Below are 14,821 nucleotides of genomic sequence, written 5' to 3'. Positions count from 1 at the left end.
TGCGTGTACGTGCGCATATGTATGTCACAGAAATCAAACGAGAACGCTGCGTGCTTCATTGATGTATGTTAAGACGCACATACAGCCTGCCCTACAAAATGGCCACTTCCATAGCAACGAATGGGCTATTCCTTCCGGTCTATTTAGCTTTTACGATTTTCCTTTATAGGTAAATAATTATAACGTTGACAAAAATCAAACAATGACCCTGCTCTTAAATCAAACATAATTAAATTAACCCTCCACAAAGGACAACAATAAACATCTGCACAAATCAATCCGCAACGCACAATGCATTGGAGAAAATATTGATAATTAATGTATTGATGATAATTTAAAAATGGAATTAGGTTAGGGTTATTATTAAAGTGAGTTTAGCATATTAGGGATTTGTGAGGCTTTATTGCATTTTCTATGAATCATTTCGTTTTCTGTGGTGACTCCGAGCCATTATTGCCTTTGATTATTGATGTAAAATTGCCAGCAAGGACCTTGGACTATTTTCTGTGAAGCATAAAATTGAGTTGCTTAGCACAATAATTAATAGGCCACCAGTAACATTAGATGTCATGTAGTCAGGGGGTTGTTTTGGTGAACCCGGCCAGAAACATTAGTATTCATTAAGCTTGAAATGAACACTGGGCCGCGGGCCAGAGGTCAGTTATTTTAAAATCGGGCCAGTAAACTCAAAGTCCATTGGTCTTCTAATTCTCAATTCAATATCTTTGTTTATAAAAAGACATTCAAGTGATGAGTTTGAGCCTGGTAAGATATCTGTCAATTCTGGTGTGTATCAAAGTTTACCTACCCATGTTTGAACCAAACTAGAACTGAGGTTTTTTTCAGTTAACTAAATGATTTATTAAAAATCGTGGATATTACAAACAAGTGTTAGTGAAAAATGTATGGAATTCCAACAATGTTATAATCATAAGAGAGGTTAAATTTGCATCGGGGATAAAGAATATTAATTATAATCATTGTGGTACCCGCTGCCAAAACATAGGTTTCGATCTGCCTCTAGTTACCGGGCAACCTCGTTAGTCTAGTTGGTAAGACACTGCCCTAGAATTGCAAGGGTCGTAGGTTCGAATCCCACCCGAGTAACATGCCTGTGATATTTTTTCACAGGACTCGGGAAAGTACTGAGTATACAGTGCTAACACACATCGGTGTATGGGTAAAAACAAAAATTAATAATGTTATAATCATTACGCGAAAGTTCCATTTACATGAAATTCAAATAAAGAATAAGGGTGTATAGTTTGAGAGAGTTCATTTCAAAGAATTAATACTATGTCATAAACTGTTTATGGTACTGAACCATGTTTGCCTAGCTCTTAGAAATTGTTTCAGCTGGTGAATTTCACATCAGAAACTTGTTTTTGGTCAGGGTCACCAAAACACACACTCCAGTAACAGTAACCTGTTTCTGCTAAGCATCATAGTTCCGTGCAAATCGCTGAGGTGAGGCAGTTATCACGTTCAGTCAGAGCTCACACTTTGTCATCCCAAAAATATTCTCAAAACGCTGTAATCCATATTGCGACACAATGACATTCATTACCTCTCATCAGTCGCAGGTATCGTCACAATGCCACAATCAATTTGGTTTTGAATGGCCTCATTTGGGAATACCGAAATCCTTTTGTTGACGGAAACCAACAGTAAATGAATTAGTGTTCTTGAATGAAAATCATCTTTATGGTAGATGGTTTTTAATCTTCTAATAAAAGCAGTACACATACTTGAGGCTACGAATTATGACTTTGTTGAAAATATTGTGTAGTCAATCTTTCTTTTTTCAACCCCAGATTATAATTTAAAAAGAAGATTTGGTTTCATTGGAAAATGTAGTCTTTATTTGAGTTGATCAATTCTGGTTGTCAATTCGCACGAGACTCGCACAGACTATAAATCTGAAAGCTTTAATAGAGTGTAATTTAAGACCACAATTCAGGTTTTTTTTTACTGCCAGTGTCTTTTATAAATATTGATGAATAAATAAACCATTAATATTAAATACATTGACGTAGTCCCCCATCATATCTTTGAGAAAACAGTGATTAATCAATGGAAATACACAATATCATGTTTGTATGCGTAGCACACAGGATTGGCCAATGAGCAACAACCATTTTCAGCTCATTGTAGCACCCTGCTGCCTGACGTCAAAGTGCATGCGGTCCATTTTATAATCACCAGATTCTGAGTTTTATGGAATCAATGAAAAGTGACAGAAATCAGACTGGCTACTCTTTGGATTTCAACTGTAGACCAAAATGAAAATGGGGGGATGGTAAATGACGAAATGGTTTTAATGAAATGTACATTTTGTGGAGACGCCAGTTCTTGTAAGAGCAGTCTAAAAACATGTTCTGTTTTCGATACAATCTCTGGGAAAAAACAAGCGTCTTTTTCTAGTCATCCATTTGCCTTTTATATTGCTACAATTTGTCCTGTAGAGCGGGAGAATTGAGTATTGAAGGAAAATGTCAGATGTAACATTGATAATGCAAATGTAAGGTATCTATGTTACATGTCGTGTTGATACTGTGTCTATTACACACTCTGGCATCATATTTTAAAATATCAAGGATACATACACTTGTTTTGCAAAATTATGAATCATTCACAAAATGCCTTTCAAACAGAATAAATAAGTATAAGGGTATGATGTCAACATTTTCTCTGAAAACAAGCAATGATATTGCCTGTGTGGTTCGCCAATCCACAATCAAATTTTTCCCCACGCTCAAATTCCACATCCAGTGTCTTTTTCACTTTTTTTGTATTTAGACAATATCAAAGGAAAAGAGAAGGGAAAGACAATCATTTTGTCATTTAATCTTTCTAAATACAGTATCAATTCTTCATATTGGTTTGTGTTTCTGGTACAAGAAGTCGTTTGAAATATACATTATACATGAATGGAAATTTTTAAAGTCAATGACCGGGCCAGGTAAATGGTGCTCCAGCCCAGACTTTGATTGCGTGTTGAGAGTTTTTTTGCCACAGGCTACATACATATATGCAGCTGTACTACGGTGTAAAGTACATTCCTTAATTCCTAGAGTCCTGTAATCCCTTTTCAGATGATTGTTACCGTAGCCAGACGATCTTTTGTGGCAACTTTCCTTCCATGAACTAGAGGTGTGTTTTTTTCCCTTTTTAATATACCCAGCCAGTCGCAGATTTACCGTTGAACTTAGTTTTCTTGTATTTAACTGGACTAGTTGGAGTTGAAAAGGAAAAGTCATTCCACTAAGATTGTCATGGATGAGAGATGTCAGACTTTTATCTGAATTTAGACTTTGTTATGCCTTCCTGGTAAAAAAGAAAGGTTGACGGTTTCTTCTCCACTTATATTTATAAAGAAATTCTGCTCCGTCAGCTGTTTTGGTTATTGTGGCGAGAATAGTGTTTCCTGTTTCCAGAAGCTGAAATAATTCCAAGGGTTATCAAAAGATGGAAATGTCACCATTTTAATGTACCTCCTTAAATTAGAGCATGGTTTCAGACATTTAGTATTTTAGTGATTCTCACCCCTGGATTATGCACATGAACATCTTTTGATTACCAGTGAGGACATAATTATTTTATGTCTGCACATAATAATATTGAGTTTTTATATAGCGCTTTTTCACTCCAGAACGGGTGTCTCAAAGCGCTTCAAGATATTACCCCTGGTCACTGGGCCTTAATTCACTCCTTAAACCATCTCAGCTCCCTGGGGAGTATACAGCCTCGTGCAACCAATGCGCTACTCGGCTAAATCAATCACAAGAACCATCTTTGCCCTCAGAGGTACCCATTTACCCCTGGGTTGAGAGAAGCAGTAATAGTTAAGTGTCTTGCTCAGGGACACAAGTGTCACGATCGGGATTCGAACTCACACTCTGCTGAACAGAATCAGCAGAGCTTGAATTCAGAGCTCTTAACCGCTCGGCCACGACACCCCACATGGACTCTAATACTCAGGCCTTAGCACCACAACGACTAAGGCGTCCACTCTGGCTTATGCTCGACTGTCTGTCTGTTTGTTTGAAGCCGTAATACCAAAAGCGCACGTTTTCAAAAGATTGTGTGTGAGGGGATGGAATTGTCCCATTCGTCTCCCTGGCCCTCTGCTTGAGACAAACATGATAATCTTATGTCTTCAGTCTGATTTACGATTCTCCCCCCCCCTTTTCCCCCTTTTTCCCTTTTCCCCCTTTTTCCCTTTTCCCCTTAATAGCCTGAAAAGACTAAAATGGCCTGCACCATGTCTACATGTAGGTCAGCTCTTCTACGTAATAACATTTTTCTTCCTTTTTTTCTAAGACCTTATATTATTGAGCCACTTAAAAGCATGTTCTTGAAAAAAGATTGTCCCAATGTTTGACCACCCCTTTTTCAGGTAAACTTGTAGTAGCAGAGATCCACAGTCATACATGTTTGTGCTTATTTGATATTAAACTACAAAGAGATTTGAATCAGAACACAGCCAGACTAGGAATTAATAGATAGATCCATTAGGCTTCGCCCACGGCGCATGTGTGAGCAAGAACACGTGAGCCTCTCCAATGCTGTTCTGCACAACTCTGCCGCGAGCGCCAAGCATACACGCACGCATGTCAGACTTTATTTGTCAGACTTTTGGTTGCGCAATGGATTGTGATTGGTCAATACTCAATTGGGCGGAGCTTAATGGATCAGTCTATTGCACCATGTGGTGTTTATTAACTCTTTACTGAGCAAGATGTTATAATAGGCCCTATTTTATTTTCAAGCAATGCTTTTTCGGTCAACAAAAAAACATTGTAACATTTCATTTAGTAATTATGTTCTTATTATAAAGGCAAGGTGAATAAAGTAAAATAAAGTATACAGACAGTCAAGTAAGTGAATGGCCTCTACCCCCCCCCCCCCCCAAACTGAAACCCCTGTATACATTTCCATACGACCAGTCATCCATCTTGATAAAATTTCTCTAAGACACTTCTTGTCAAATAGCACCACTTTTCAGTGCCTGTGACATCCAAAATACATAAAGTTGGCATGGAAGTCAACAACCTCTAGTTCACAATTGGGCACCGTTTTTTCACTGGCCCCTTCTTTGGCTCTCAAATGTGTCTAAAATAGACTATTTTGAGGGCCTACAAAATATCAGAGATCTTCTCAGCCCCCTCGTGCCACCCACCATTCGTTGACAATTTGAACAGCTAAAGACCCCATGCCATCAGACTCTTTTTATCTGTCCCTTCATTGGAAGACTATAGCTCCTTATTGGACATTCAGCCCAGCGACACCTGTGTATGATGCAGACATCATTATGTAACATTAGTCATGACAAGGGCTGACAATGAATGTATTGTACCCACTGTCCAGTTAATCCCTGGTTACAATTCATTCCGAGTCAGACAGCCGCGTGTTTAAATGACCTTCTCATCACATGCATGTGTAGACTTTACATTTAGATGTGCAGACAATTTTGTAGACAGTAATTCTACTATTGCCAGTCTAAACACAACACTCAAGACATTTGTGTGGATAGCTGCATTTTACCCCCACCCACCCCACACCATTCATGAATGGCAGCACATCAGATGTTATCATTCTATACCCAGGGTACACCCAATAAAATAAACATAACATACAGCGCAAAATACTAAAAATTTAAAGAATTCTTTAAAAATACTTGGAAGTCCCACAGCTTTTTACAGGGGAAAGTGTCTACCGACTCCAACTTTTATCCTCTACTCAATTTGATATGGGGAGTCCCAAGGCCCTTCAGGTTGTCTCTCTTCAAATAAAAACACCCCTTGAGTCTTTAAGATATGGACCACCATGTACACATGTGATAACATAAGCCCTTTCCACACTACTCTACTTCCCCAGGAGCAACCCCAGGGTTAAATGGCTCTCTTTACCCCTGATCTACACTGGCAAATGGTCACTACTCTTTATTCCCATTCATAAAATGCCCTTTTGTTAAAAAACGTAAAAAAATACAGTTATAGACACTTTAACAGTTGAAAATTCGAGGTTTGATATATTTTTCACTAAAACTTTGTGAAGAGTCTGTGCGATGCGCGTGGGCTGTGTGTACGCGCTTGCTTAGACTCAAGCGCGCTTAGATTATGCGCTGTTACTATAGCTATGAATTGCGTTCCGCGTGATAATCTTGCGCGCCCGACACGCAGAAGCCAGCTTGTTATATACAGCTCCAGCTGGTCATTAACAAAGGTTTAAACACCCCCACGTGATGCGCTCTCCACCAGTAGGAGTAGAGAAACTGTCTGGGGTATTTATGAATATTGGTTAAAGATAACTTTTTGGTGGGGTGGGGCCTCCTAAGGCTGTATTCTAAGGGGATATGAGATACAGTGTGAAAAGGGCTATTTCCCCATCATGGGGGATGAAGCAGTACCCAAAAATCATCAAATCAAACCTCTTGAAAAAGTGGATTGAAACATTGCTGAATCATGCATTTGCTTTGCCATTCAAAACAATGTTTACCCAACTCCAATCATGTTGTCCAATCCAACTGTTAAATCCTCTACACATTTAGCGAGGCCTACACGCAGCTGCAATACCAGATTGATGCACAATAAAATGGTCAGGTGCTGAAAGCCTATTTATGTACCAGGGTCTGGCATCTATGCAAATCTACTTTAAAAGTGCCCTGTTGATACTGTGAGACTGGACGCTTCATTGAAAACATTCTCAAAATAACATCAGTAAACAACGACACAACATTTCTTTATCTATTGGCTCATGGCTGAGTAAATTTGTCCAGCCTGGGTGTGCCACCTAAAAAAATAAGGAACAGGAAGGTTGAATTAAATAATATTGTCAGTTTGGATAATTGATTAACACCTGTCCAGTGTAAATATTATGTCATTACCTGTCAGACGTATTTTGAGTACCCTTTGTGAACACTGTGCTGTCTTTTTCACACGAGAGCAATTTAGCAAGGATCCCTTGCTAAATAGTTGCATGGTTGTAAAATTTCACAAAATGTACCTCGTATGAAAGGACTACAACTGTTTCTTTGTCCAAGTTCTCTTGCAAAATCTCTTGCTAATATTAGCCAAGGGACCCCAGTTAAATTGCTGTTGTGTGAATAGCACTTTGCTGGTAGAATATAATGGCTGTGATTGCCAAACAGTGACATCAAACTTTACTGCTTCATGAAACTTGTTTCTGGTCAAATTGTTCGGAACACCTGAAATATTTTGCCATTACCTGTCTATATTTCAAGTTGGGTTTTGGTTTGCGCTTGGTTTTCCATTTACCGTCCAGAGTGAGCCACATAATAATATGCAATCATGCTCCACTTTTGCAAGTTGACCTCGAGTTAACACAATTTTTATTTATTTTTTTTTTTTTTGGGGGGGGGAAACATCTGTTTTTGTTTCATTTTCAATAACTGGAAAGAAAGACCCAACAACTGAACTATTGACCCAATTTACCTGACGTCATCAACACAACAATTGTTGTTGTGCCATTTTGGGGAGTCAATGTCCCTGTGTACAGTGTTGTGCACATTTTAGGTGATGCCTGGTTTAAGTTTTAATGTGCAGTTTGAACACCTAAAATAGAGATCGTGGCAGACAAAAGCCGCGCTTGATATTGGTGCAAGTGGCTGGGATCACGGGCCTTGAATTTCGCTCTTGAAGGGGCTCAGCAATTTTGCTCTGGTAAGGGGCACTTCTATGAGAAAAATGAAAATTTGTATTGGAACTTTGCAAAAGGGCACCACAGCAAATGCACAGGGCACCACGGCAATTGCTGTGGGGGCAGTGGGTTATTTCAAAGCCTGGGGTCCATATGATCTTTGTGATTTCTTGAATTGCAGGACAATTTATAAAATGAGTTGTTTTTTTCTGTTTTATTATCCTTTAGGGCGGAGCGGTCTCGCCATGCAGCCAAGATGAGGCGGGACAAGGAGGCAGTGGAGATCTCGGCCCTGTCAAAGCTCCTCCCGTACCCAGAGGAAGTGATCAGTCGCCTGGACAAGGGCTCTATCATAAGACTCACCACAAGCTACCTCCGCATGAAAAAGTTCTCCCAGAAAGGTATTTTATCCCCCCCCCCAAAAAAAGGGGCTTTCCGGAAAAAGTTTAAGCTTTTTTCACTACCTAATCTTTGGCATATAGGCTACTCGGTGAATCGACATGATCTGCACAATTTTTTTAGATTTTAAATATGTCTATTAGCTGTAATGCACAGAGTTTGGTCAAAACAAGATGCAGGTGTCAGTGGATTAGCCGCCCGGCATATCAGCTGCGGAATTTTCTTAGGGCCAAAATCAACATGTACTGTCAAGTCATGAAACAGAGCAAAGCATTTCGATGGGTGGGAGATATTTAACTCAGTACGGATTTCCAAGAGAAGGTGATAAATAAATCATATTTTCTATGAATATATTTTTTTGAATATCAAATCATTTGGTCATGCAAATGTTTGCAGTTCATCGCGATTTGCAGTAAGTCTTCTATACCTCCCCCCCACTGTCTTTTCTACATTGTAAGGGAGAGCATATCTCCAAGAGGGATTTCAAGTGGTTGAAAGGGTCATTGCATGCATTCTTGAGTACTATAATCTCCAAATCCAGTCAGATATTGACATATGTTCAGTTTCATCTCACTTAGGAACTCACTTTTCTGAGAATAAAATACCCTGAATATCTGTATGAGGTACAGGAACTTCCTGGATAAACAAGAATCATATTTCTGAGTGTTGGTCAGCATTTCTAATTTAGGTGTCAACAGCAATAACGAAATTGGTAATACCAACACGATAACGGTGGTTTGATCATTACAAACGAGTTGTGAAATAGTTTACTCTTTTCAAAACCACATTTCTGAAATCTGAAATGTGACATGAGAAACCAGGAAATGCCACAGAGTTTTCTTTTGTAATTGAAAATGGGGGTGGCATTTGGGACATTATTTTCTAACTAGCTTCCAGTCAGAAGTGAAAAAGTAATTGTAACCGTTTGATAAGTTATCTGGTTATTTTTTAGAGAGGGCAATACAGATTTTTGTTCAACAGGTTTTGTAAGAAATAAACAAATTTATTTTATTTTATATGAATTGAGTCTGTTAGGATATATTCCATCGCGGCCAAAGAGCGAACTGCAAAATCTACAACCATTATTATGAAAAAATGGATTATTAACAGCAAATACAAAACCCAATACAAGTTAGATGAAAAACTATATGATTTTAGGCCCAAAATAGGTGTTATTTGAAACTCTTACTCTCATAGAATAAGCATTTCATGATCGTACTAAATTAGTTACTTATATTTGCCTGTAACTATTCAAACAGGTATAATTTATGGCTGCACTAGTGTAAAATGTACCACAAATGCAAAACATTGTTGTCGTGTGTACTCGTGGACAGTCTACCTGATAAAGAACGCCCCTAATTTGTAATCAGTATCCTGTCTTCGGGATACTACATGTGTACTACTGGAATATTCTCGGACAAAATGACACAAAACACAAATTGCTTACGTCAATGCTGATTATCCTTGTCTTTGGATCACCCTGTGGAGATAATATATTAACGACATCCTGGATTATAGTAGGAATTTCCCCATCAGGTATTTGTGTTCAAATAATGTGTTAATTTTGTTTACTATTTATATCATTAGTTTTTTCAAATTTTATGTTATTGTTTTTGTTGTTTTTGGTGTTCAGGCTTTTGGGGGTTTGTTTGGGGTTGGGTTTTTTTTTTTTTTTTTGGGGGGGGGTCCTTTATTCACTTTTATTTTAATTAAAGGAAATGATGAGAAACTTATTTGTAGAGGGAAACTGTTGTTTTCAAGAGGCACATCACAATGTCAAACCTGTAAATATTTTTACGAAAGATTAATCGAATAGATACACTGAAAAGTATGGCCTATACCATAGCCATATTGTATTTATTAACAAGTTTAGTTATTAATAGGTGTGTGAATGGAACCAAGCACAATCTTCCCACTATTTCCAGAATGGTACGTATTACCAACTTGATAACTGGTTATTGTCAGATTCAACAAGTGTCCTATAAATACCAATCCTGAAGCTAACTATCGGTAATCACGATTAAAATTTATGGCAATAAAAACTTACAACAGCTTTCGATAGTATACAACATTTTGAGATAACTTCAAAAGAATGTAGTTTGTGTAAAAAGGTACAAGTTGTTTGGCCCAAAATTTTAATCTGAGAAGCGTTACTGTCACTAATGTTTCTCAGATTGTGTATTTGAAGTACGGTTTGTTCCTTTTGCGTGAACATGACCGCTCCAGATTTTCGGCGATATATAAAAATCGCTTCCACTTTTTAAAATAAAAATGTTCACAAGTTAGTTTTATCGTATACATCTACATTTGTATTAAGATAAAAGCAACCGAGCGGTCCCAAAACCAAAAGTAAACTTTACCTTTAAAGCAATATATAAAAAAATGTCATATTATTAATGACCTCAACCCCAAATTTCGCCCACCTCCAACCCTGCTACAGACACCAGCATTGAACATTTTCTTAAAATTTACCCCCCCCCCCCCCCAATCCCCAAACATCACTACAATTTATAAGTATTACACTTTCCAAATGCAAGAAGAAGAAAAAAAAAACCTAAAGCCAACAATATTGTCACACTAATCAATAGTTACAAACCTGAAGATCAAACAACACATCCAATGTCCTGAATCAAGTGTGAGTTGGTCATTCTCAGTTGATCTGGTGTGCACGGAATCATTCGCCTTTAATTGACAGTTGATCTTGGCAGGTCAAAGTACTCTCTCCATCAGAATGGGAAACAAAATGATAAAAATGGGGAGAACGAAAGTGCAGATGACCCAACACTTGGTTCAATTGCTAGAAATAAAAGCTACTGTCTGATAGTAGACATTAAAGAGAACATGTGTGTGTGTGTGTGTAGAGTGTGCAGCATTCATTGAAGTACCCAAGAACGTGTTAACTCCAGTTTTCACGAGTAGATTTATGTGAAACTGCACTTCTTACATGTTTGTATATTATTATCTACTACAAAATGCATTGTAACACGGGGGATCTCATGGTTTTATGTGTATGTTGCAAACTGATGTGTGTGCAATTCACAGAGAGAGAGAAAGAGAGTTGGAGGGGGGGGGGGGGGTGGCTGTTGCCATGCTTGGCGCTTATGTCTTCCTTGTTGGAGCTTTGCTCAGTTGGAGCTTTGCTCAGCAATACTGAACACTTCATCATAAAGCATGTAGTACAATAACAAAAATCATTTTGTGCATAGAAGTTTTCCTAAAATTTCTATAAAAAAACTGTGACAGGCTTTCTTTCAGAGTGTAGTGGGCGATTTTATTTTAGTCGTGTCAAACAGCTTACCCTGTAAAGACTCAAACGGAAATTTCTCCTCAGCGGTAATCACAGTCATTCCCAGCTGAGTTCAACCCCATGCTGTCTTGTTGTTAAATTGGGTCAGTAGGTTGCTCAGGTGACCATCAAAAATTATCCCAAAGCGTTGCTGACTCAAAATGGTCTCTCATTTGTCTTTAAAGGCACTGGACACCTTTGGTTGTCAAAGACCAGTTGTCGCACTTGGTGTATCCCACCATACATGTAATGCATAAAATAAAAAATCTGTGAACATTTTGACTCAATTGGTCATTGAAGTTTAAAATAATGAAAGAAAAAACACACACATTTGTGTGCTTTCTTGAGATGCCTAAAAAAGGCTTCAGGCCTTAAGTCCTTTTAAAAATATTTGAGTGAGAAACTCCCTCTTTCTCAAAAACTATGTAACTTCAGAGGGAGGCAGCACACAATGTTTTATACTTTCAACACAGCTCTCAAATGCTCATTACCAAGAAAGTTTTTGTGCTAACAATTTTTTTTATTAATTACCGTAGTGTCCAGTGCCTTTAACCGTGAATAAATGATAAGCAGAGGAATTCAGCTTGACAGTGAGAGAAGGGGGAGGGGATACAGCCATACAAACTACCTCATTCATTCATAACAACAGAAGGATTAATGGAAAAACTTACACCTCAATAAATAATGCTGTTTGTCAGAGTGTCTCATGGTTTCTGCATGTCATTATAATAATAATAATAGAATGCTGTCTTTTTGCCTTCAAAATTTCCTGAAAGATTTATACTGACAATCAAGGGAAGATGAATGCCACACTGTTCACATGTCTGGTTTTACAATTGTGGCAAATCCTCTAACACTTTGGAAATGCCAAACCTCTTTGTGCATTCATGTCTAATGCAGTATTTTGTTATGGAGTATTCAAGAGCTATTCACTCACATTAAAAAAAATCCTCTGCCTGAATTGAAAAAAACGAAAATAAAACAAATGAATAGGACAAACTCGGGTTTCCTAAAAAGATTCGAGTACAGGAAGGACATGTCAAATATCGTTTTGATTGTCCTCACATCAGGCCAGGTTTCTTAACGATTCAAAGGGGCAGAATTTGTTTGTTTTTAATTGTACATGTTCAAACCTGTACAAATTCAAGGCATGATAGAACAGTAACTGTTGGAAGTTACTATATGAAGTTTTAAAGCTAAGTATACCTGAAGTTTTTGGAGGCGTTTGTTTGTTTGTTTGTTTGTTTGTTTGTTTGTTTTATGTAGTTGTTTACAATAAAACTAACGTGAAAATTTGATATCAAAAGGCGGTCCCATTTTTAGTCCTGAGGGAATATATTCATGCAGGAAGAAAAATCAGGAATTAGAATACACAATCTGAGAATCATTACTGACAGTAATGGTTTTCAGATACAAATCTTGGGGCATAAAAACTAATAGTATATATTTTTCATAACCACTTATTACTTTGAAGTGAAACGTTACTCAAAATGCTTTCTATCTATACTATCGAAAACTTTGGGCTTCTAACCAAACGTTTGTATTGCCGTTAATTTTAAAAAAGTGATGACCAAACAGATGCCTTCCCTTTAAAGGCAGTGGACACTATTGGTAATTGTCAAAGACTAGCCTTCAAAGTTGGTGTATCTCAACATATGCACTTCAGAGGGAGCCGTTTCTCACAATGTTTTATACTATCAACCTCTCCACATTACTTGTAATCAAGAAAGGTTTTATGCCAATAATTATTTTCAGAAATTACCACTAGTGTCCACTGCCTTTTAATAAACATACTAGACAAACATGAAAACTGCAGGTACCCCTCCATCATAGAATCAACCTGTGAAGTTTTGATCAAATAAAGTGGGAAAACACACATAAATTGAGGGAATGAGCATAAGTTGTGAGTGTTTCTTATTGATTTTACAAATTGAAGAATACGATTTTGGGAGTATCTTTTCCGAGAGACAGGGGGGGGGGTAGGTTTCATTGACAGTCGCGCCTCAATTTTGCTGGCAGTCTGTGATCAGCAGGGTATGACAATGTTTGCGATCGAAACATTAAACTTAAAGACTGGTCTGGCAGACTGAAGACACCTTACATTGCAAAGGAAGTAAGACTAACTAATAAAACACTCATGCACTCTGCCCGAAGTCATTAAAACAATTTATTTGATTGTGCCATGAAAACTGCCAGCAACAATTTCATCGTTAGATTTGCCTCATTTCATCGAGTAATGGTTTTCTTCTGATCAGAATGAAAGGTGTCTGGAGAATATTCTTGGAACATACAAGTTAAATCCTAGAGTTTTTGTTCCACACATAATCAGATCATACAACTAATCTTTTTCATGTTAAGGTGCATCAAACAAGGTGTAACCATAACATCGAAGAGTTTTACAATACAAAAAAAAGCCCCCTAAAATAGACATGATATTCTTCCTTTTTGAGTCTGATTTTCTATTTTTTTTTTTTTTTTTCCCCAAGAAAAATCAGCATTATTTTTTATTAACTTAGCTTGAAAAGTTTATTATTGTAGGTCAGTCCATTAAACTGTTCTGCTTTGAATGATTCGTGTGCAATTAAAAAAAGAAGAAGAAGAACTTAGCAAACCGCATTCCAGCTGCACTATACACATGATTTAGGTTGTAGACATGTAGGAAAATGGGCATACCCCTCACCACCGCAAATGGCCATTTTTTGAGAACGCAATCAAACGTGGCTCTTCATCTAATTCATCTAAAAGGCTTGACTGCATATTTATCCCATTCCCCTATTGTTGAGTCAGGCCCGGTATTATATACTCTGTTGTTTGTGCTCTGTATTGAGTACTCTATAGCACCATCATCAATCATAAATTGATACATGGTCTACCTTTGTGTGTATTACAGAGGGGAATGCACTATTGGAAGAGTTGAACCAGAAAGCAATTACCTCTGGAGAAGAGCCCACCGCTGCCTCAGCAACAAAACAAAGCGGCGACGTGAATGATGGCGCCCTTATGCTACAGGTAAGTGCCAGTGGTATTTTGTTATGCCATAATACCACCATGGCTTCATAATAATATTGGGTTCTCGCTCAGTGCTCGAATCCTTCACTCAGTGATGTTCATGGTACTCTAACAACCCTCCCCCAATAGTCACTGGGGCATTTATTTCTTACTTTAAACCATCTGCCAAATATGTCAATTCAACACACCAAGCTGAATCCTGAGTACCATATCTGTCCTCTCAGGTACCTGTTACCCGTGGGTGAAGAGAGAGGCATTTGTAGTTGAGTGTCTTGCTCAAGGGCATGAGAGTCATGACCAGGGTTCGAACCCACACCCTGATGACTCGGCCACCAGAAATTGAGTCCACAGCACTAAACCGCTTTAGCCAGAGCCTATGTCCATGATGTGGTTTCAAAAAGGGCCTTAAATTGACAAATCTTAGACTGTGGCTGTGTAGATTTAACAGCCATGTACAAATTATTG

General features: G+C 38.0%; 1 protein-coding gene across 1 annotated transcript in view; it reads left to right on the top strand.

The window, feature by feature from the left end:
- Positions 1 to 14,821, top strand: part of LOC139946776 (uncharacterized) — a 66,590-nt gene that overhangs the window by 31,439 nt on the left and 20,330 nt on the right. The window contains exons 3-4 of the mRNA XM_071944472.1: positions 7,891 to 8,063; positions 14,238 to 14,356. Of these exons, the coding sequence (XP_071800573.1) occupies positions 7,891 to 8,063; positions 14,238 to 14,356 (292 nt within the window). The remainder of the gene's footprint in view (positions 1 to 7,890; positions 8,064 to 14,237; positions 14,357 to 14,821) is intronic.

Source organism: Asterias amurensis, chromosome 1 (assembly GCF_032118995.1).
Source record: "Asterias amurensis chromosome 1, ASM3211899v1".
Lineage (NCBI taxonomy): Eukaryota > Metazoa > Echinodermata > Asteroidea > Forcipulatida > Asteriidae > Asterias > Asterias amurensis.
This window is presented reverse-complemented; position numbering and strand designations above follow the sequence as displayed.